This window comes from Phascolarctos cinereus, unplaced genomic scaffold, assembly GCF_003287225.1.
Source record: "Phascolarctos cinereus isolate Bilbo 61053 unplaced genomic scaffold, phaCin_HiC Scaffold_5;HRSCAF=322, whole genome shotgun sequence".
NCBI lineage: Eukaryota > Metazoa > Chordata > Mammalia > Diprotodontia > Phascolarctidae > Phascolarctos > Phascolarctos cinereus.
This window is the reverse complement of record NW_027555958.1, coordinates 335,525,649-335,549,683: the sequence shown is the minus strand read 5'-3', so window position 1 is coordinate 335,549,683 and position 24,035 is coordinate 335,525,649. Positions and strand designations below refer to the sequence as shown.

Below are 24,035 nucleotides of genomic sequence, written 5' to 3'. Positions count from 1 at the left end.
TTGTTGTTTTTCACTCATTTTTTCCAGCCTATTTTGTTACTTTTAAAGTTGAAATCTGTTCCTGGAGTGGAGGGGGCAATGTCCCAAGCTTCTTGTGCCAGGGAAGGCAGGCCCTGGCTGCTAGTCTGGTGTTACGCAGGTGATGCCTGATACTGTGCTTGGGTGAGCAGGGGGTCTGGTGCTGTACTGAGACCTTGGTGGGGGCAAGGGGGAGAGAAGAGGCACCCTGTTGCTATGCCAGACCTGTGAGGTGTAGGAAAAGGGGGGGGGTACCCTGGTGCTACTCCAGAGGCATGAGGGTGGTCTCTTGCCTACCACTGCACTGAGGCCACTAGGCCTTGTTCACTAACTTGTGCTGGGGCTGAGGGTCTCCTGCTGGCTTGTGGAGGCAGGGCCTGTTGCTGTCATTCTGGGACACTGACTGGCTTGGACTGTATTCCTCCTTTATCTGGGGGAGACAGACCTTTCCTGTCAACCTTCCAAGTTTTCTTGGGCTAGAAAATTGTTTCACCTGGTCTTTCTGTTGGTTCTGTCTTTCCAGAATTTGTTTTAAGATGCTATTGTGGGAGGTAACTTTAATAGAGTTCAGGTGATTTTCAAGGGACTCTGCCATCTTGCCTCCCAGAAGTCCAAGGCAGTTCTTAAAAGCTGTATGCATTTCATGCATTTGCCACTTAAAAGAAATATGTGAAAAACCTTTTGTGAAGTTAATATTCATTCTCTTGTAAATTCTAACTTGCTTAAAGTGAAGTATACTGCTATTTTCTAACTAGATGTCCCACCAGAATATCAAGTTCCAAATATACAAAACTGAACTCTTGCTCTTACTTCCTAAACCTATTCTTCCTTCCAACTTCACTACTTTTATCCTTGGTACCATTTCCTCTTTCTTTCAAATTCAAAGCCTCTGACTCTTTTCTCCCCAACCTCTTATCTAATCCATTACAAATTCCTGCTAATAGAGACAATCTAGTCTTTAGATTTACCAGTCAACTCACGATAAAAAGAGTCTTTTCTATTTCCCCTTCTCTATTCTTATGGCTATTACCCTAGTACAAACTCCCATTACCAGATCTCTAGACTACTACAATAGCCTATTAATAAGTCTTTTCACCTCTACTCTCCCTTCTCCAATAATAAATATCTGACACTTACATGCATTTTAAGGTCTGCAAAGCACTTTATTAACCTTATGACTTAAGTAATATATATCCATTTTACAGATAAGGAAAGTGAGGCTCTAAGAAATTGACTTGCCCATCATCACATAGCTAATAAGTCTAAAGACAAAATTTGGAACATTTTACTCCTAGTCAAGGGTTCTATTTGCTATACCATGCTGCCTTTATTTTTTACACAACTGCCAGATTCCTTGTGACTAGCCATAGTGTATTACCACCTGCTCATCACTGCATCCTAAACACCACCAAGACTGTTCCATCCGACTTGTGTAGTCTCCCCCATTAGACTGTGAGCTCCTTGAGAGCAGGGATTGCCTTACTTTTCTATTTGTATCCACGTACTTTGCACATAAGTGCTTAATAAATGCTTAATTCATTCATTTATTCCTCTATGCTTAAAAGTCTTCAGTGGTTCCTTCTGTTGCCTCGCAAGTCATAGTCAATTTGCCTTGCCTGACATTTAAGGCTCTCGTATACATGGCACCATCCTACCATATAAGCTTTACAGTATGCTACAGTATGAGTAGCATGTACTCCTTTCCATATACTCTATTTTCTGGCTAAATAGACTTTTTGCCCCAATCCCATATACTACATACTTGCTCATCTTTGTGCTTTTTGATCACACAAATATTTCTAAATGGTGTTTATGAAAACAAAGGGTTCAAGATTAATTCAAAGATAATGCCTTTGAGAAAAACTTAACTGATTCCCCTAGTCAATAATGGCCTTCCTCCTTAGATTTCTCAGAAAATTCGACTTATTTAGGGTATATAGGTGTTGTAGTTATTTGTAAATATCAAATTTCCCCATAAAGTATGGATGTTTCATCTAAATTTTGCATCTTCCTCAACACAGAGTTTTGCTCTTATTTATTTGAATTTAATGAACTAAACTGAATTCAGTCTGGAAACTTGCACTTGAAGAGCCACTCAAGAAAAAGTCTCATCCATCATAAGCAAACCTGAAATTTGGAAAAACACTACATGCACTATACAATAACACTGAACCAACAAGTAGAGATTTTCTGAAAATAAAAATCTCAAGTTATTTACTCTGGTCTATTTTTAAATTGGCTTAAAAGTTTACATGGAGACATCATAAACAGAAAACATTCCTGGAAAAGAATTTTGTGTGTGTGTGTTATCAGAGCTACTGGATACATTAACATTTTCCTTTCATAGAACACAATAACTAACTTCCACAGAGCTGTCTGTAAAAGCCAAATGTATATGCGTACTTACCTCCAGATATCACTTCCTTTAGAAAACAAGGATGACTTGATAACTTCGGGTGCCATCCATGCATATGTACCAGCTGCACTCATTTTAGTTGTTCTATGCCATTCCCTAGCCAGACCAAAATCTGTAATCTTCAATGTTTTATTGCAGATATCATCATGCTCTATCTTCTCAAGTAGTAAAACTGCAAAGAGCACACAAATGGTGAGATTTCAATATGCCAATAAAATTGCTAAATGCTATGACATTTTAAATCTCCCTCTCTATTGGCTACTTTGCATTTGCTTAGGTTTCACAAATCCTTAAAACAAAAAATTCTTCCTTGGTTACTCTACCTCAGGAAGCTACTATCTACTTCATTTCTACTCTTCCTTTCAAAGACAAACATCCTCTGGGTACCCTTCCCCCATAATATCCTAGAACAAGCTAATGATGATGCCCTGAGCAACCTAACACAAAACAGTCCACCAGGCCTGGAGGATGGATACTACTATGAGTCACAAGTGGGGTGTCATTCAATTGTCTTCTTCAATTATAACTAAAAATTCTAGCACACCATCACCCCATTCCTAGGTTCTCTTTCCTTCCCCTCCAAAAACTACTGCCATAAAGTCTACCAGTACTGTGACCCCATTCTGCCCTCTGGCTTTCTAGATCTCATGCACCCTACTGCTCAGGATCAAAGGCAACAAAAATGCTTGTGGCTGTTATCTATGCATCTATGCACTCAGGTCATTTCATTTCTTTTTCAAAAAGTTTACCCAGGTTGCTATTATTTTTAAACATCTCAACCTTTGCCCTTATATTTATTTCAATATCCATGTCCATGTCACCTCGAGCACAGTAGCTTCTCAGTTCTTCAGATTCCTCTACTCCTAACTGCTATAATTTATACTTTTACTCCAACTTAGCTATACACAGGGATGGCAATACCTTTGATTTCTTCCATGATTCCAAACTGAAATTCCTGTATCTGATTACAACCTCCTATTATTCCACCTCTCCTTGTACCTCACCCCCTTCTAAAATTATCTCCTCAATACAAATTATATTCACTTTATCTCTGCCTGCTTTCCCAATCTACATCTCTGACCCAGCCTTATAATCCTCCAATCTCACTTTCCTCCAGCAGCAATCTTGGCACTAGATGTAACTCTAAATCATTCTCTATCCTTGAATCTCTTTCCCCTTGTCTTATCTCCATCCATCCCTTTCCTAACCTAAACTTTAGATTATCCCCATCCTCTATTATCTTCTCACCTATTTGGGTATTGTTGCTGAACTCAAGGAGAGAAAGTCACATAACCACATTGATGGAATCCACTACAAACTTATGTTATCTAATACTAACTAGGCCTTAAGAGCTACATATTGATCCTTTCACTCATTCTTGATTGACTCACAATCCACCTAGCATCTATTCTCAACAGAAGAGGTTATCTGCTGCCTTATTAGAAAATTGAGGCATCTGCCACAAGTTACCTCTTCTACCCAGATATTCTATACTTCAAATGTTCTCAAAACTCCCACTCTCCAGCCATGGGACTGAGATGCATTAAAGAGTGAATGTAAACTTGCCCAACCTATATCTAAGTGGCTTTAGAACAAAGCATGTTTCACATCTCATTCAGCCCTCCTGTTACCTTCTCTATCGCTATTTAACTTTTCAACACTTGGAATAACGTCCTCTAGATTTGGACTTCCAGTAACCATGCCCCCATTCCCTGATGAATTAACCCATTTACCTTTGGAACTCTCACCCTGAGGCTGAGCAGTCTTGATTAGCATCTGCTAACTCAACTTAGACATCTATCTAGCTGGTCCCAGACTAAATCATGCTTCACATCCCATCCCGACATTCATTTGAAACAACTTGTCATCAGCCCAACTGCCACTTGGGCTCTCTCCTCATCTTTATTATTTTTCCCCACCTCTTGCTTTGGGAACAGTAATTAATAAATTTAGTGCTACTATTGCTCCAGAAACTACAAGTCAAGCAAGTGCTCTACAGATCAATTCATCATCTCTATGATTTCCTGTACCAAAACTCCCTTCTTTGCCACCACTCCCCTATGTGTTTTCTTCCATTATTAGAATGTAAGCTCCCTTAAGGACAGGATGTAGGTCTCATGTTTGCATCTGTATTCCTAGCACTAGCACAGAACCTAGTATGTAGTAAATGCTCAATAAATTTCTTTTCATTCATTCAATTCGTTGCTCAAGTCTTAGAGGAAGAGAGTCAATCACTCTACTTTTGCCCTTGATCCTATCCATTCTTGTCTGTCTCCTGTGAAACTCTGCCTCTTCAATCACCTCTTCTCCCTAATTTTCAGGCTCTATTTCCCTACTTACTACAAAGATGTCCACATCCCTCTCCCCTTTAAAAATATTCACTTGATGCCATCTACTTAAGTTATCATCCTATAGCTCTCCTCCTTTTCACAACTAAACCTATAAAAAAGCTCTTTCTATTTATTGGCTCCAATTCTTCACTGCCCATTCACTTCTCAACTCTTTACAATCTGACTTCTGACTATTCTACTCAACTAAAACTGTTCTGTCCAAGGTTAAAAGGATATCTCAACTGCTAAATCCAATGGCCATTTCTTAGTCCTCATCTTTCTTGACTTTTCTGTAGCTTTTGACACTCTCCTCCTGAATACTGGATTTTCTTGATATTGCTTTCTCCTGCTTTTCTTCCTATACATCTGACTGCTCCCTCTCAGGGTCTGGGCTGGATTATTACCCACATTTCAACTCCTTTATGTGGGTATACTCCAGGGCTCAGTTCTGGCCCTATCTTCTCTTTTTTTAAACATCTCAACCTTTGCCCTTATACTTAGGGATTTTTAATATCCGTGTCCATGTTACCTCAAGCATGCCCTTTGTTACATCATAAGCACTCATGAGTTCAATTATCTCTATGCAGGTGACTCCCAAATCTACTTATCCAGACCTAAACCCTCTCTTAGATTCCTGTCCTTCATCTCCAACTGACTGCTGGACATCTCCATCTGAAGATATCCAAAGCAGACTTCTTTTTCCTTTTTCCAAATCCCAGCCCTCATACTGATTTATTTATTTCTGTCAAGGGAATCACCATTCTTCCAGTCATCTAGGTCCACAGCCTTGCAACCATTGTTGATTCTTTCTTCTTCTTCACCTCCCATCACCAAGTTTAATTGAGTTTACCTCCACACATATTTATTCCCTGTTCTTTAGTCACATCACAAACTACCCTAGATCAAGCCCTCATCATCTTTCACCTTTATTGCTAACAACCATTTTCTAATCAGCCTTCCTGCCTCTAGCCTCTTCTTCCTGCCCCCCCCATCCATCCTCCAGCTCCTAAACTGATATTCCTAAAAACCAGGTCAGAGCACTTCACTCCTTCCCCATCCCCACTTCCCAAAGAAACTTCAATGGGTCCCTTATATCTCCAAAATAAAACAGAAACTACTCTTTTGGAGCCAAATTATGAAGAGCTATCTTTCTAGACTGTATTCACATTATTTCTCTTTGCATGTGTTAGGTTCCAATCAAACTGGCCTGCTTGCTGTTTCCCACATATAACCTGCCACCTCCCACTTCTATACCTGTACACAAGTGGTTCCCCACGCCAGGAATGCTACCATTGGCAATAATGAGCTCCACTCTAAGCTCAGCTCAAGTGCCACCTTCTTCACTAGGCCTTTCCTGATCTCCCCAGATGTTAGAGCTACCTTCTCCCCAATCATTTTATATACATATTTTATTTACTTATCAATGCATATATTATGCCTCTCCCTCCTCAAGGTGAATGTAGGCTCCTTCAGGAAGGACCATTTCATTGTCGGTTTTTGTATCCTTGTATCGGACAATGCCTGGAACACAGCATATATGTAATAAAGATTTGTTGAACTGACTTGAAAAAGTAAACTCTATTTGATGCTTATATTCATGCCACAATATTCTATAATCTGGCTTACACCCTCCCCCCACCTCCAACTCTACTAAATGTATTCTCTTAAGAGATCTCTAACAATTGCCTTATTGCCAAACACAAAAGCCTTGTCTTAGTATTCCATTTACTTAACATCTCTACCATTTTTGATACTGTAGACCAGAGGTATTAAACTCCCCATGGGCTATAAGCAAGCAAAACTCCAGGCTGCAGCCTCAACCAGATTAAAATGTAATTGGGAAATGTTTAATAAAATTTTTAAAAGTATAGGGGCAGCTAGATGGTGCAGTGGATACAGCGCCGGCCCTAGAGTCAGGAGGATCTGAGTTCAAATGTGGCCTCAGACACATAACATTCACTAGCTGTGTGACTCTGGCCAAGTCACTTAACCCAAATTGCCTCACTCCCCCCCCCCAAAAAAAAGTATAAGAAAACATAGATAATGTTCATTTGTGGTTTTCTAAATCAATATGCAACCTACAGGAATCTGTTTCTATTTGAGTTTAACACTGCTGTAAACCATCCCCCTTTTTTCTGAGTATACTCTCTTTTCACAAGATATACACACTATCCTCTTAGTTCTCTTCTTAACTCTCTAATCACTCTTCTGCTGACCATTTAATATGCTATTATTACCCAAGGTTCTGACATCAAACTTCTTTTCTCTCTAAATCTTCCTTAGCCATCAACTTGTTCCCATGGGCTCAACTATCATCTCTAAACAGAAAAATATCAAATCTATACCATTAGGCCTGACTTTTCTCTTAAGCTTTAAAAACACAATCTCAGTACTTACAAATATGACCAATATAGAATTTACCACATTTTTAACCATCTGTTCACCCTTAGAGACTTCTCTATTTGCCAATAATAGCACCATTTACCTGGTCATCTATGTTCTAAACACTGGTGTTATCTTTAATTTTCTTCCCTCATACTCCACATATAATCAGTTGTTAAGGCTTATAATATCCATCCTCTTCCTTTTTCACTCCTTCTGCTATCATCAATCTAGTACTAGTCCTCATCAGTAGCTACCCAAATTATTTCAAAAGCCTCCTGTTTATTCCACCTCCACAAATGGTGGCTTCATTTGACCATGGCATAAGACATGGCAAAAGTAAAACTTTGGTGAAAAATGTACCGCTAAAGTAAGCCAGTAACACCAGACCCTTACCCCCACTTTTACCCTGCTGCCAAAGTGACAAGAGCTACAAGTACCACCACAACAACCATTTGATTTGGGCTTTAAAGGATGAGAAGAGCTTCAATGGGTAAAAAAGAGAAAAGGATAGCATTCCAGACTGAGGGAACAACACAAATAAAGGGATGGATGAAGGAAAAAATAAGATTTATTCAGGAGACAAGAAATGTCTAGTTTAGGTCAAGCAAAGAATGCACAGATAAAAGTAGTATGTAGTAAGTAATAAGACTACAAAGTTGGAGTGGACCAGAAATCATGAATCACAGACAAACAGGTATTAACTTTACTCAGTTTGCAACGGGAAATTAAGGAAGAGTCGGTAAGCAATGGACTGACATTAAACTCAACTCAACAATTAAAACAAACAAATATTAAACACCAGAGATACAAAGACAAAAGTTAAAAAAAAAAAAAAGAACAGTTCCTGCCCCATGGACCTCACATTCTATTGGGAGGGATGAATAAATTACAAGATAATTTGAGGAAGGAGTGAGTACTAACAAATAAAATCTGGGAACTAATAAAGGTTCTGAGTTGGAAGTAGACCAAGGATTCTTAAAGTTAGAGGTGAGAAAGAGTGCTATCCAGGCATGGGCAACAGGCTATGAGATGGCATGGAGGGAGAAAATGGAATGTCAAATTCAAGGAACAAGTAGGCCAATGTGGCTGGAATTTAGCGTGCATAAAGGGGAGCAACATGGGAAGATATGACCACATCCTTTGAGAATGGAAATAGACAAATTCTCTTTTGAAAATCTATCTTCTAAACCATACATATGCCCACAGAGCTTATTCTTGTGCACTTTGTTATGTTGGAGGCAGGGTAAGGACAGAAATGACCTGTTGATAATGATCTACCTTAATAGTTCTTTTTTTTTTTTCCTAAAGAACAAGATTGGAATAGAAGAAGAAAGACTAGATAGGAGGTTATGGAAAAAGTCTGAGGAGGAAAGTAACGGGAATGTAAAAGGAGGAAGTAATGGGAATGTAGTTGAAGGAGAAGATGCTTTCATTGCCAGCATCTCAAATGAGTGAACTACATGTTCTCCCCCCTTTCTTCAACACCTACTCACTTATGAAATTTTCACAATCAATGTCCTCTTACCATCATTCTTATTAAATTCTCACTCACTAAGTCAAAAGGTCTTTATCTCAGTTGGTACTGTAACTGCTCTTTGCATCTTGACACTGTTCCTTTACCTTTATGAAATTCCTTATACTTACCTTTTGTGACATTAGACTACATGGAATTATTAATAGAGAAATAATTCTCTCTGACTATCTCGTCTCCTCGGCAGCATTTCCTCCTTACCTATGAATCTAGACATTCCTAAAGCCTCAAGCCTCTGTCAATTGCTTTTCTCTCTCTCATTCATTTGGTCAGAGACCTCACTTCTTGTGGTTTTAAACTACTGGCTCTGTAAATGACTCTGAAGTTTAGGTAGACAACCCTAACCTCTCTCTCTCCAAGTTTTAGGCTCATGTCTCCAACATATCTCTACCAAATATTTCCACTTACATACATCACCATCACCTTAACCTAAACAGGTCTAAAATTGAAATCATTTTACCCCTGAAACCAGCCCTCTCTCACTTTCCCATTCTTACTAATGATATAATTCTTACCAGTTATTAAGATATGAAAATAGTCTTAACTATTTATTCCCTTGCTTCCTCCTACCCAGCCACCTAGTTCTATCAGCTCCTCAAAAACGTCTCTTACATTCATTCCTTCAGCCTTTCCAACTTCATCTCCTACTATTCCCATAACACAAACACTCCATTCAAGTGAGGCTGATCGAGTATTGCTGAATCTTGACAATCTACCCTCCCTTGTCCAGGCCTACCCATTGCACATCATGGCATCACCTTCCTGGTGCCATGGTCCTCTTCGAGAATGAAGGACAGACAACTACAACCTGGCATCCAAGGTGCAATCTTACTCTTTAATAAGCATCTTTCCCCACCAAACAAAACTAAATCCAAACTCATAGCTTGTTGTTTACACAGAACTCTACATTTTCCAAACATTACCTCATTTAATTCTCAGTCAACAGGCATGTCTTAAGTACTGATTAAGTGCCAGGTACAAAGCTAATCAGTGAGGAGATAAAGAAAGGTTAAAAAACAGTTCCTGCCCACAAAGAGCTCACATCCTAATGGAGGAGACAATGTGCAAACAGGGCTAGTTTGGTGGAGCACTGGATAGAGCACCAGACCTGGAGCCAGGAAGACCTGAATTCAAATCCAGCCTCTGATACTTACTAGCTGTATAGCCCTGGGGCAAGTCATTTAATCCTGTCTGCCTCAGTTCCTCATCTGTAAACTGAGCTGGAGAATGGCAAACCACTCCAGCATCTTTGCCAAGAAAACCCCAGAGGGTCATAAAGAGTCAGACACAACTGCAATGACTGAACAACAGCAAATGTGCAAAAACCTATGCATATTCATGACACAGTGTAAAAGAAAGGGTGTAGAAGATCAGATGTGAGCTGAGTGTTGAAAGAAGCCAGGGAAGCTAGGAGGTAAAAGTGAGGAAGAAGAACATTCATTCCAGCAATGAGGGACAGCCAGTACAAAAACATGGTGAGATAAAGGATAATATTATCAAATAAGGCACTAAAACTAATATAGTATAATTGAAAGCACATTGGATTTGGGGTCAGAGAACATAAAAACTACCTGTGTGGTGCTGGTCAAGTCATTTAACCTGAGTATCAGTTTGCTCATTTATAAAACGAGGATCTTGAACCAACGATCTCTTAAATGTTGCATTATCCCCTTACCCCAAAATCCAACGAAGATTTTGCATTACTTCAATCTCTGCAGTATTACTTCCCGAACCTCCCATGGAATAGACGTGGCAATATTAAATAGCATAAAAACCATGGAAGAATTAGGGGACTGGAAAGAAGACAAGCAAAAAACTGAGAAGCACTGATACTTGAACATTAAAAGCAAATTTTATTCCTGAGCAAAAATTGTTAGAAGAGCACACAGAAGCAAAGCAGAAGCAAATGTGTTTTTTAAACATCCTTGAATGATCCATTGTTTTAAAATATACCTTTTTTCCTCCCAGATAGAAAGTTTCCATACAGGCTGGGCTTCAATACTTTATACTAACCCTGTTCCTCTGAAAAGTTAAAATAACAAATGAAAGTTATGCCTTTAGAATAGTATGAAAGGCCTATTGTTTTGGATTCCATTGTAAATGTGTTGAAAATTCCTGACATTCCTTATCTTTTGGGTCATGTGACTGAAACCAAAAAATAGCCAGCCTTACAACAGGTAATTTTTGGGCACCCTTCCAGGTTTCAATCTCTGAAAGGACATAAGGTTACAGCAAATTTCCACTTCCTGTCATTAAATCAGGAAGAATGACAGAACATTAGTTACCCACCAAAACTATACCGTACAAACTAATCAAATGAGTTTGTTGCTCACAGTATTGGGAAATTCTTCTGAGTTAGTAACCTAGCAACTCCTGCTTGACCATCCTTTTGGGCTGACTTCTGCTAAGATTTTTAACCCTCATTAGTTTCATTCTTTAACAATTGGCCTTTACAACCTTGTACTTAGCCTATTTATTCAATCACTGGTTACTAAGTGTTTTTAGTCTTTTGGAAGTTTGGAAATGTAAAAGAAGCCAAATAATTTGCAGTAGCTACATAATGCTACATAAAAAGATTTAAACTTATCACAGATTGCTTTATTAACATCTATTTTTTTCATTAAGAAGATAAAATTGGTTTGATATAAATTAATAATTAACTAGCATAATCTTATCTAAAAATCTTAGAAGAAAAATGCAGAACAACAATTTGAAGAAAGGCAACAGCAATACACAAGGATAAAATATTCACCAAGATCATCCTTGTTCCAGTACTATCTAGACTTCTAAAATGAACCATATGACCCAAAGATTATACCACTTCTCCATACATAGAGGACTTAAATTTTCTAATTTTATCCAATGATACTGAATGTATGCTTTCTGTTCTTTCCTGACTACTCACATTTCAACCATTATTTTATAGTTGAGGAAACTAAGGCAGACAGAAGATAAGTGACTAGCCTAGGATCACAGCTTTGAATTCCAGTCTTCTACCTCCAAGTCCTGGGCTCTACGCAGTGCACCACCTAGCTGTCTGTAAAACTTAGTTTTCACCACTCATACAGTATTTATCACATACTGCCTATTATCTTAGATACTTGGGTACAAGTTTCTTCTCTACTATGATACAGAGGCTTGAGGGCAGGGATCAGATCTTTCTATAACTCTGTATTCCATGCAGCACCTAACAATGCCATATATGTATTCACTTAAAGGTATACACATACACACTATATATGTCATATATCACACAGATGTATGTATATCATCATATAAAGGTAACATATTGTGCCACATATACATATTCTAGTATGTACATATTATACATAATATGTATATATTATATAATATATATACTATATCATATGTGTCTTATGTAATATATCTGGCAATGTATAAAACATGCAATATATGCCATATACCATATATTACATATTATATATGCCATACACATCTTATTCACATGCCATGAATATGTATATTCAGTGCTTAGCAAATATTTGTGAAATAAATGAACAAATAGGAGATTGAAAAGCTTACAGAGAACAGGGGTATTACAACTGTATATTTATTTAAAATGTTACTTTAATTTCATGCAAGAGGAAAAGCTTCTGGAAATGAAAAGCAGAAGTAGTGACATATGTGGGCTTAAACTGAATATAAAGAATTATAGAAATAAGTTAGGTATTTGTATTGCTTATTCTTCATGATAAAGGCTCTCTATATGAAGTCCAGATCTGCTTCCTAAGACAATTCAGTATTTTAAGATTCACACATTAAAGTACAAGTATGAAGAAACTCTTCTACAATTCTCTACCCAACAGATCAATAATGAGGTAGAAAGTTTTAACACAATGTTTAGCCTGATGATCAAGCAAAATCCTTGGAAGAAGTGAGCTATAACAACTTAAATTATTAAGAATAGAAACTAAATTTTAAAAAAATCAGTAAATGAGGTCTTTTACCAATAACCTTTTTTCCAAAGCACATCTAAAAATAAACTGCAGCAGCAAAACAGTTACCAAAGCAATTTAGAATGTATGCCCCTTCCCCCCAACTTATCAGTCCAGAGTTAAAAGTAAACCTGCCAAAGCACACAGATCCCAGCAGCCATGCAGAGAACAAAGCACAAGACTGTGTTGCTAACAATCCTGGCTGGACAGAATCAACCGAAGCTATGATCCTTAATCAAAAGCAGTTCTTTTATAAGGAGACTGCAGAGTAGGGGTGGTGGCAGGTTAAGTGTATACACGATAAGAGGAAGACTATATTTGAAAGGGCTACTAGTATTATGTTTTTCACTAAACTAAGGCTTAAAGGAAACAAGTTTCAATATTGAACAAAAAGAAAGTTCTTTCTTATTTCTGTACCATATAAAAACAATTCTTCAGTAAATTATAAAACAAAAACAAACAACAACAAAAACCCTTCATAGTCTCTTCATAATAGGGATGTGGGGAAACACCCAAAGAAGAGTTTTTCTATTTGTAAAGATTAGTGATTCAGCAAGGATTTGAATTTCACACTTCTTTTTATTCACATACCTACCTTTACCTTCTCCCTAGGTACTACAGAGGTCAGAGAAGGAGTAAGAGGGAGAAAAGGTAAAGAACCTAAAATGAATCACAAAATCTTGAGGTTTCAAAGGAGATCTGGAAGACCATCTAGCTCACTTTTATAGTATACTTTGGTCAAGTGGATATGGATGTCCAGCCTCTGCCTTAAGACTTCCAGTGACAACTGCCTCATTCCCTCCTGAGGTAGCTCATTTCATATGATCATGGATTTAGAGCAGGCTCTTTCCCTAAATCAAATCAACTTCTCTAAACTTTCACCTATCAATTCTATTTTCATTCTCTAGGGCCAAGAAGAATAAGTCTAGCTTTTGTTTCTACATGCAAACTTCAAAAATTTTAACATAAGAAATAATGACTTTCTTCTCCTCTCCCACCAAAAATCTCTTCTCACCTTTACTTCACAATGCTCATATGGCACGGCTGTAAGTCCTTTCACCAACCTGATTATTCTCCCCTAGAGGTCCTCAAGGTTAATCAATCCTCCTTAAAATGTGGCACCCAGAAATGGGCTTCTTATGTGGTCTGACTAGGGGAGAATACATTGGAACTAGCATCTCCCTTGTTTTGGACATGATTCTTCTATTAAGGTACCTGAGCACCTGGCTAGCTTTTCTGGTTGCCACAGGACACTAGTTCTAACAACTCCAAGATACTGTCACGTAAGACTTTAAATTTACCCCTATTAAATTTCATCTTGAGAAGATGGTTGATATATCCTCTTGAGTTGATTGGTCAATAGACTGCTAGCCTTGGAATCAGGAATTCATGAACTTAAATCCTGCATTTGATATATACTGACCATGTACCTATCTCTCAGTTATTCCCAGGCAATTAATTCTTTAAGACTATGAGCTAATCTTCATCAGCGGAGAGAGTTTTCCCCATCAGATTAAATCTACACAGAAGCCATAAATCCAGATCCTATTCTCCCACCCCACCCCCCAAAAATAAACATCTGATTTACTATCTCCTTTTAGTCTGTTTAGATGTTTTCCAATACCAATTCTTCCATGGCTCCTATTATCTGAAAGTAGGATAAGCATGCTATTTAGTTTATTAAACTAAGAGATGGGCCATTTAACCCCCTCTGATATCTCAACTTCCCTCCCCCTCATTGTCAAAATGGAGATACTTATACCTATTCCATATCTACTTCATGAGTTTGTTGCAAGAATCATATGAGATAGTACAAGTAAAGCACTTCCAAAATTTTAAAGTACTACATAAACATCATATATTTAGCCATGTCATTGATAAAAAACACTAAACAGAACAGGGCCAAAGACAGAGCCCTGAGACATATTAATAGAAAGCTCCCAACAGACCACCATTAGTCATCCATCTTTGGGTCCTATTGGTCTGCTAGTTCTGAATCCCTTCCCTCACCCCTCACCTGTCTTCCAGGTTACAGTTTTTCATCTGCTCTAAGGAAATGCTACTTTGGTTTACCTTGATGTGGCCCAAACACAACTTCAGTTTCCTATTCAAGACTCTGTGTTCCTTCCTATGCTTTGAAATGTTCTGTTCCCCCTCCCCTTCCCAAACACTCACCTAGCAAAATTCTTCAAAGCCCAAATGACCTACAGTTTTTAACCAGCTGTTTAAAGTGAAATGTTCACTATTACTATGACTACGACTGTGTCTATAATTTCTAGAATGGGTTAACTACTTAAAACAGGGTTAGGAGTGAGAGATGGTAAAGAACAGATTCAAATAGAATATTTCTGTACATCTAAAGACTATGCTCCACTCACACTACCACCCTGGTGCAGGCCCTCATCACTTCACACCTGAGCTACTGCAATAGCCTATGGGTCTCCCTGCCATATTCTTTCCCCATTTCAGTCAATCCATCACTTAATTTCCTAATGTTTCAGGTCTGACCATTCCATTTCCTGTCTCCTAGTATTTTCAGTGGTTGTCCCAATGTGTGGAATTTCCCTCTTCACCTTCACCTCCTTACTTCTCTGGTATTCTTCAACTCCCAGCTAAAATCTCACCTTCTACAGCAGGGTTTACAAACTAAGGCCTATTAACGAAATCCCTTCTATCCTGCCTGTAGCTAATCATGGTTTTTACACTTGTAAATAAAGTTTTATCCTATTTAAAGGACCCTGTTTTACAGGAAGTTTTCCCTGACCCCCTTAATTCTACTTCCTTCCTTCTGTTTATTTTTTCCAATTTATATTCTGTCTAACTTGTTTGTATATTGTCTCTCCATTGGATTGTGAGCTCCTTGGGATCAGGAATTATCTTCTCCCTTTTTTCATATCCCCATCACTTGGTAGAGGGATCACCTAATAAATATTTATTTACTAAATGTTTCAAAACTGTATGCTACTGGCCAAAAGGTGGGGCCCATGAAAGAAAATAAGTAGAACACTACTGGCAAATCAGAGAATAAAAGAATCACCTAACTTTGGAGAAATAAAAACCAATAATTTTTTTAAACTTTTACTCCTAGTCTCTCTCCTGAATTCCAGTTATACACTACTGCCAATTGCATATTTCAAAATGGATGTCCCACAGACAACTCAAACGTAAAACAGAAAACTCATTATCTTTCCTTCAAAACCCACTTGTCTAACCTAACTCCTCTATTTCACATGTTCGAAACCTGGGTGTTATTCCTGACTCCTTCTTCCACACAGCTACAACTTCTCACATCTGTTCCATTCTCTACTCACTTGGCCCATCCCAAGTCAGGCCCTCCTGACTACTGCCTCCAAATTTATCTCCTGCCTCGAGTCTCTCTCCTTCACTCCAATTCATTCTCCACAAGGCTACTAAAATGATTTTCCTATAGCTCAGCACTAATCAAGTCACTCCCCTAACTTAATAAACTCCAGAGGTTTCCATTATTTTTAGGTTCAAATATAAATTCATTTGTTATTTATAGTCCTTCACAACTTGGACTCAACCTGTCTTTCCAATCTTGTTAAACATTACTCTCCCTCTCTATGGTCCGCCAAACTGGCCTTTTTGTTCCTTTCATACAACACTCCTCCTATCGCCATTCCTAGCTGAACTCATGCTTTGAGTGCACTCCCACATGACCTATTCCTCTTAGAAATGCCATTTCTTTCAAAACCCAACTCAAGCACCACTTTCTACATGAAACCTTTCCTGATTCCTCTCCCACCTAGTAGTGCCCTCTCCCACAAAATTAACATCTACTTTGTGTATATACATACATTTAGACTTAGTGCCTTACCACATAGAATGTACTTGAGGGCAACTACTGTTCCATTTTTGTCTTTAGAGCCTAGCACACTCCTAGAACATAGTAGGTGCTTAATAAATGTTTGACTGTTTTATATTAATTTTGTTTGTTTGTTTAGGCAATGGGGTTAAGTGACTTGCCCAGAGTCACACAGCTAGTAAGTGTTATGTGTCTGAGGCCATATTTGAACTCAGGTCCTCCAGAATCCAGGGCTGGTGCTCTATCCACTGCGCCACCTAGCTGCCCTTGTTTTATACTAATTTTTAAAATACTATGTTGTAAACTATAAACTTACAATTGAAAGTAATTTCACAACTATTTTATGTTACACAACAAATGCACCAAAATCTGGGTACCACATTTTAGGAAGAGATCTGATAACCTAGAATGTGCAGCAAAGAACAACAAATTGGTGAAATACCTTAAGATCACGATTTATGTAGCTCTGTAAAAAGACGTAGAGAACAGAAAATTTAAGTGGAAAGGAAAGACATCACAAACCATGTCCAAATAGTTGGGGGAGGGGGGTTATCAGGTAGAAGAATAGTTAAATCTGTTCTATTTGGCTTCATAGGCCAGAATTAGGGAAAAAGGACCAAAGTTATAAAATGGCAGATTGAGACTTGATGGAATGATAACTTCCTAACAATGAAAACTATAAAAACAAAACGGTCTACATTAGTACATAGTGATTTCCTGTTCACTATAGGTTTTCAAGTAATCAATAGGTAACCACTTTTGGATGAATAAAGGAATGAATCAAAAAGCATTTAATGTGCAACGCACTGTTCTAAGTGTTGAGTATGTTGTTGATGGACACCCTTATTCACTTATGAGTTGGATTAGATGCCCTCTAAAGTACTTTGTGTGATTCTACTGACTTTACCCCAGATTCTATTAAGTCCTTAACGCAAATCTGAACTGATTATTCACCCTAACCACTCCACGCCCTTCCCAACTTCCCTATTACTGTGGAGGGCAGCACCATCCTCCCATCTTTTAGACCTGAAACCTAGATGTCATCCTCAACTCCTCATTATCTCTCCCCATATCGGATCTGTTGCTAAGGTCTGTCAATTTCACCTTTGCAAAATCTCTCAAACATGTCCTCTTCTTTCCTCTGACACTGCCACCACTTTGGTACAGGCCCTCATTACCTCATACCTAGACTACTGCAACAGCCTGCTGATAAGGTCTCCCTGCTTCAAGTTTCTCACTGCTCCAACCATTCAACCACCAAAGTGATTTCCCTAAAGCACAAGTCTCACCCCTATTCCAGGTGGTAGAAGTACTCCCCTCTCAACCCTCCTCAAATTTCAAGCAGTTCTCCCTCCTAACTGGGAACCTTGCCTCATATTTCATTGAAAAAACTGAGGACATTAGCTGAGAGTTCCCTCTTCTCCCCTGTTCCTCATCTCATATCACTCAGATGTTTTGTGCCACTATTTCCTATATACATTTCACATACAGAGGTAGCCCTTCTCCTTTTTTGAAGACAAACCCTGCTACATGCACAAATAATCCCATTCCATCCTGTCTTCTCCAGAAGATTGCTCCTATATCATCCCTACTCTCTCACTAATCTTCAGTTGCTCCCAGTCTGTTGTCTCTTCCCTACTGCCTTCAAACATGTCCATGTCTCCCTTATCCTCAAAAAACTTACTTGAAGCTTCCATCCCCACTAGCTATCATCCCATAACTTTCTTCTCTTTTATGGGTAAACCACTTGAGAAAGTCCTTCACTTCCATTCTTCTCCCTCTCTTAACTCTTTGCAATCTGGTTTCTGACTTCATCATTAAACCCAAACGGCTCTCTCCAAAATTACTAATTATACAATGGCCTCAAACCTAATCTTTCTTGACTAGCCTGTGACACTGACAATTAACCTCTTCTTGATGGTCTCTTCTCTTTTAAGACACTGCTAATAATTCCTGTCTTTCCTCCTACCTATTGGACAGCTCCTTCTCAGTTTTCTTTAATGGATTTTCATCCATATCACTACCCTAAACACTGGAGTCCCCCCAAGGCTCTCTCTTCTTTTCTTTTCCTGCTATCCTATTTCACTTAGTCTTCTTATCAGTACCTATGGTTTCAATCATCATTTTTATGCGGATGATGCTCAAATCTACTCATTCCTCCCTGACCTCAGGCCTTGAATCTCCAACTGGCCACCAGACAGCTCAAATTGTATGTTCCATAGACATCTTAAAAAATGAACTTTTTTCCCTTTTACCAAAACTTTCCACTCTTCTTAACTTCCTCATTATTGTCAAGGATACTACAATCTTCCCAGTCACCCAGGCTCACAACCTGGTTGTCATCCTCGACTCCTCAGTTGCTCACCCTCTACATCTAATCTGTTGCCAAGGCCTGTCAATTTTATCTTCGTAACATCTCTCCTCTATACCTTCTTCTCTCCTCTGACACTGCCACAATCCTGGTGAAGATCCTCATCACTTCATCCCTGGGCTGTTGAACTAGTCTTCCGGTAGGTCATCCTACCTCAAGTCTTTCCCCACTCCAATCCATCTTCCACTTAGCTTTCAAACTGATCTTCCTAAAATTCACACCCCCAGTTAATAAACTCCGAGGGCTCGCCAGTACCTCCAGAATCAAATATAAAGTCCTCTAGCTTTCAAAGCCCTTCATATCCTAGCCCCTTCCTTCCTTTCCAGTTTTCTTATTCTTTACTCCCTTCGGTGAACTCTGTTCAAGGGCCTCCTTGCTTTTCTTCCTACTTGACACTCCATCTCCCAATGATGAGCATTTTCACTGGCTGAGTATTCCCCATGCCTGGAGAGCCCTCTCTTCTTATCTTCTAGTTTTCCTGGTTTCCTTCAAGTTTCAGTTAAAGCTGAACCTTAAGCAAGAAGCCTTTCCCAGGCCTTAATGTGAGTGCCTTCCCCTACAAATTATCCTCAGTGCTTCAAAAAGTATTTGTCACATAGTAGGCACTTAATAGATGCTAACTGATGGAATGTATGGTGAAATTTGTATGGCTGGTTTCTTTACTACATACATACATGCATGTGCATATGTGTTTATCTTTCACACACACATATTTCATGAATAATGCTAGTATCCTTTATGTGGTACTTAATCAGGAACCCAAATTCATAATACCACCTCAGCTTGAGGAAAGTGAGTAGGTGTTATGGTTCAAGTGCTAGATTTGGTTCAGGAAGACTTGGGTTCAAATTCTACTTCAGAAAGTGACTAAGGGGGCAGCTAGGTGGTGCAGTGGATCCAGCACTGGCCCTGAAGTCAGGAGGACCTGAGTTCAAATCCGGCCTCAGACCAAACACTTGACATTTCCTAGCTGTGTGACCCTGGGCAAGTCACTTAACCCCAACTGCCTAAAAGCAAAAAAAAAAAAAGTGACTAAGGACAAGTCCCTTAACCTCTCTGAACCCCTGGTAACTCATTTGTAAACAGAGAGGGGAACTGAATTACATGGCCTCTAAGGTCCCTTCCTACTATGATGTTCTGATTCTATGATTTGAGGATGTCTGCATGAGAGACTGGACCAAAGGAGTAACAGCCAATTTTTAGTAATCATCTCTTGAAATAAAAAAGTTAATAAACACAGTATTAACTTCTGGTAATAAAACCAGCTTTCAAAGGTCAAATCTAGCTCCAATGATGACTAAGCCAGTCATTCGCAAAGACATCCCAACAATTCAGTTTTCAGTATAAAACTTTAAACCAAAAAAAGTGTGCATACATGTATGTGTGTGTGTGTGTGTGGATGGATGTGATATGGATACATACACACAGCCCTGTCATTTGTCTTCCAACAAACTGAGAAAAGGACAAGTTCCAGTTTGAGTTAGCACTTGTTCTAGCAAGTCTTCCAGTGTTGTGAGGCATGAAGCTGTGATAGGCTAGAGCTAGTTTTGTGTTAAGTCCTGATAAATCTTTAACGAGATTGCTTAATTCCAGATTCTTAAAATAAAGATGAAACTTTTAACCATTAAAGAAAAAACTTCAAGTAGCATTTCTTTTTTCTACCCAATGATTCCCTAATAAGATTTGTATTTAGGTTTTTTCCCCATCCTTTACTGACAGGCCTGGAAAATATAACTTATAAATAACTAAACTTCATTATACAAATCAAATCTTTAGGACATTAAAATGCCCATGCACAGAAATAGCTCTCAAAAAAAGTTCTCAAAAAATCCACTGGTACCAAGAACATTCCAGAGTTAAAGCACTAATAATGCCTCCAGTTGTTATCCTTTCCATGAAGAGTGCACCATGCACAGAACTAGCTCTCAAAAAAGTTTATCTACCAGTACCAAGAACACTCCTGAGCTAGAGAACTAATAATGCCTCCACTTGTGAAATCATCTTCAAAATGGGAAGAAAAAAAATAACTATCAAGAAGTACAACCAAAACTGGTCAAGGGGTCTCACAGGTAGGATGGAGGAGAAGAGTGACAAAGTCAATCCCCATCTTTACACGTGTTCTACGATTCACTAACATCTGGAGAGGGCCTTGAAAGTCAAGGACCCATCCCAACGAAACCCCCTTGTTTCGTGGTTGCTGTTTCTCCCTGTACTTGAATGGAAAAGGATCTCCTGCCCCACTGTGAACCCCCTGGCTTGGATTCTATGTAGCGGCTGCAAGTGAGGAGCTCTAGGACCCCAGAACCATTGAGCTAGGTCAAAGAAAGTGTATTGCATGTTCCAAATCTGTTTACTAGGGCCCCAAGAAATACAAGAAGCTGGAAGGATTCAAGGTGTTTTCAGGTTAGCTAGCACCTCAATTCCAGGAATAGCAATTCCCAGGATGTGTGGACCCAAAGCAATTTAGGTAGTAAACAGACGCCTTAATATCCAGGTTTAAGTTCCTAAGTTAAGCAGATCCCTCAGTTCCAGCAGTAGCAACTCCCAGGCTGGTTGACCCCAAGCAACTTAAGCAAGGAGACCCCTCAATTCCAGAAGTAACAACTCCCAGGCCTGCTGACCCTGAGATGTCCCCAGTGACCTTCTCGCCCTGGAATGCCCTCCGCCCAACCCCACCACCACTTACTGTTGCTGGACTTAAGGTCCCGGTGCAGGATGGGCACGATGGCCTCCTCGTGCAGGTAGAGCATCCCGCGAGCGATCTGCACTGCCCAATTGACCAGGATGTGCGGAGGGATGCGCCGGGCGGGTCGCGGCCCGGGCGCGGCGCCCGCAGGCTCGGGGGGGTCCCCGCGGCGGTCGCCGGCGGCTGGGAGGAGGAGGAGGGGACGGCAGCGTTGGTCGCGGCGGCGGCTGCAGCGGCGGCCAAGGCCCGGTTGAGGGCCCCTCCGCGGGCGAACTCGAGGACGAGGCAGAGGTTGGGCTGCTGCAGGCAGACGCCGAGCAGCTGGATGATGTTGGGGTGCCGCAGCATGGAGAAGAGCTTGGCCTCCCGAAGCACGCTCTCGGCAGCCGCCGCGGGGTCCTGCTCGGGGTCCCGCCGCGCCGCCTTCACCGCCACCTCTTGGCCGCCCCAGGTGGCCCGGTACACCTGCCCGAAGCCGCCGGCTCCGATCAGCTCCTTCAGCTCCAGCCACTCGAACTCGATCTGCATCGGGGAGCCGGGCCGCGGGGCGTCGGGAGGGGAGGGCGGCGGCGGCGGCGGCGGGGGCTGGCGGGGCCGCGGGCGGGCTGGCTCGGGCGGCCGCGGCGGGTAGCAGGGAGCCACGTAGTTGGCGGGGAAGATGCCGAGGCGCCGCTGCACCTGGCCCGTCCACCAGCCCTCGTCACCCGACACAGCGGCGTCCTGCGAGAGCACCTCCACCAGCTGGCCCCGTCGCAGGCTCAGCTCGTCCTCGCCGCTCGCCTCGTAGTCGTAGAGGGCGGCCCACAGCCGGCCGCCCCCGGCCACCCAGGACGAGGACGAGCAGCAGGAGGAGGCGGAGGAAGACGAGGACGAGCCGCCCGCGCCCGCCGCGGGCGCCTCCCTGCCAGAGCCGGCAGGCCCATCGGCCGCTCCCTCGGCACCCGGGAAGGCCATGGTGGGGGTGAAGGGAAAGAGAGGACGAGAACTACGAGGAGGACGGCGGGAAGAGAGAGGGAACACCGGGATCAGCCGCCCGGCAGGCGCATCGTCCCCCTGGGCCTCTCTTGCTTGGCCTTCCCGCCGCCCCACTGGAAGAGTTGGCTACTGCAGCCTCCGCTGCCGCTGCGGGGGAGCCCGGCGGCGAGCTGAGGGAGACTAGGGAGGCAGGAGGCGTGGAGGGGATGGGAAGGCTGGTGAGGGGCAGGCAGTGAGAGTGGGGGGCTCACAGCGCGCCCGGGGGGCAGCGGGCCCGAGCGGCGTGGGCCCCCAGCTCTTCCTCGGCCGCCGGTGCTGCCGCCGCCGCCTCCACTGCAGCAGCAGCGGCTGCCGGCGCGGGTGCTGTCACCACCATGGTCCACTCTGGCCTCTCTCCGAGCTCACTTCCCGGCCTCGGCAGCGGCCGCCGCTAGGGCCACCGGGGCCCCTCCAAGCGCCTCCCGTCATTGGAGCGCCCTCGTCACGTGACCGGAGAGCCTGGGAGGGAGGGAGGGAGGAGGAAGCTGTGAGTCCAGATAAGTTTGCAGGCAAGTTTACAAGACCAGTGGAGAGCTCTGGAGTAGACCAATTCCGGACCCAGGGCTGGGCGAACAGGTGCTAATCTCCCCAGGGTGCTTCATGTTCTTTGATTTGCTTTTTATTCGGGGGAGGAGAAGGGGCTGAAGGCGGTGGGGAAATAAGCGCCTCTAGAACCAGACTGCTGTAGGGTAATTGTCCCAGAGCAGATCAAGTTTCAGAGCCAGGGCGGATTACCTCGACAGATCACCAAGCCTGGACTATTTCTGCTCCAAAGTTCATTTCGAGCCTGAGACGGACAGAGTGCATGGCAGATCATTTTTTGTCCAGGAACCTCCCCTCTCCAAGACAGTTAATCTCCTGTTTGCCCTTTCTCCCTGTGCCTGAATGGAAAAGAATCTCCTGTCCTCCGGTGAACCCACTGACTTGGATTTATGTGACAATGGCAGCGATTGGGTTACTAGAGTTTCTGGCTTTTTACAGTATTGTCCTCTGCCAACCCTAGACACTCCCACGCCCGAGGAAGAAGGCTAAGTCCTTGCATTCAGATACAGTGTACAAATAATCAACGTGGGATGTGCTGTGACCCATAAGGGACCAATATGTGATGAACACATGTTCTGCATCTTGCACATGCATGTGACATACATATCTTCATATAGCATATAGTCAATCAATGGCGATTAACAGTGATTGACACATGATCAATATATGGTGTACACTGATCAGATGTGATGTATACCTGTTGACAGGTGCAAGTGATCAGGATGTGGTGCTCATGTAGCCAATGTGTGCTGTGCATATGATTTATGTGTGATGTACACTGATGTATATGTGATCAGTAAGCATGGGTGGGTACTAAAATGAAGTTTAATATTCAAGAATTGTTTCAGAAACACTCGTCTGTAACACCAAATATAAATCTAAAAGCACACATTGAATCCTGTATCTGAGGTCTTAAATAGGTTAGGTAACCCACAGGTAAGGCAGCACAGAGTAGCTGG

The 24,035-nt window shown here is 41.4% G+C and overlaps 1 protein-coding gene across 1 annotated transcript in view; it reads right to left on the bottom strand.

The window, feature by feature from the left end:
- Window positions 1-22,932, bottom strand: part of MAP3K21 (mitogen-activated protein kinase kinase kinase 21) — a 65,032-nt gene extending 42,100 nt beyond the window's left edge. Inside the window, 3 exon segments of the mRNA XM_021000421.2 lie at window positions 2,426-2,606; window positions 21,520-21,676; window positions 21,679-22,932. Coding sequence (XP_020856080.1) covers window positions 2,426-2,606; window positions 21,520-21,676; window positions 21,679-22,473 — 1,133 coding nt within the window. The 5' untranslated portion in view covers window positions 22,474-22,932.
- Window positions 22,933-24,035: the final 1,103 nt, after the last annotated feature.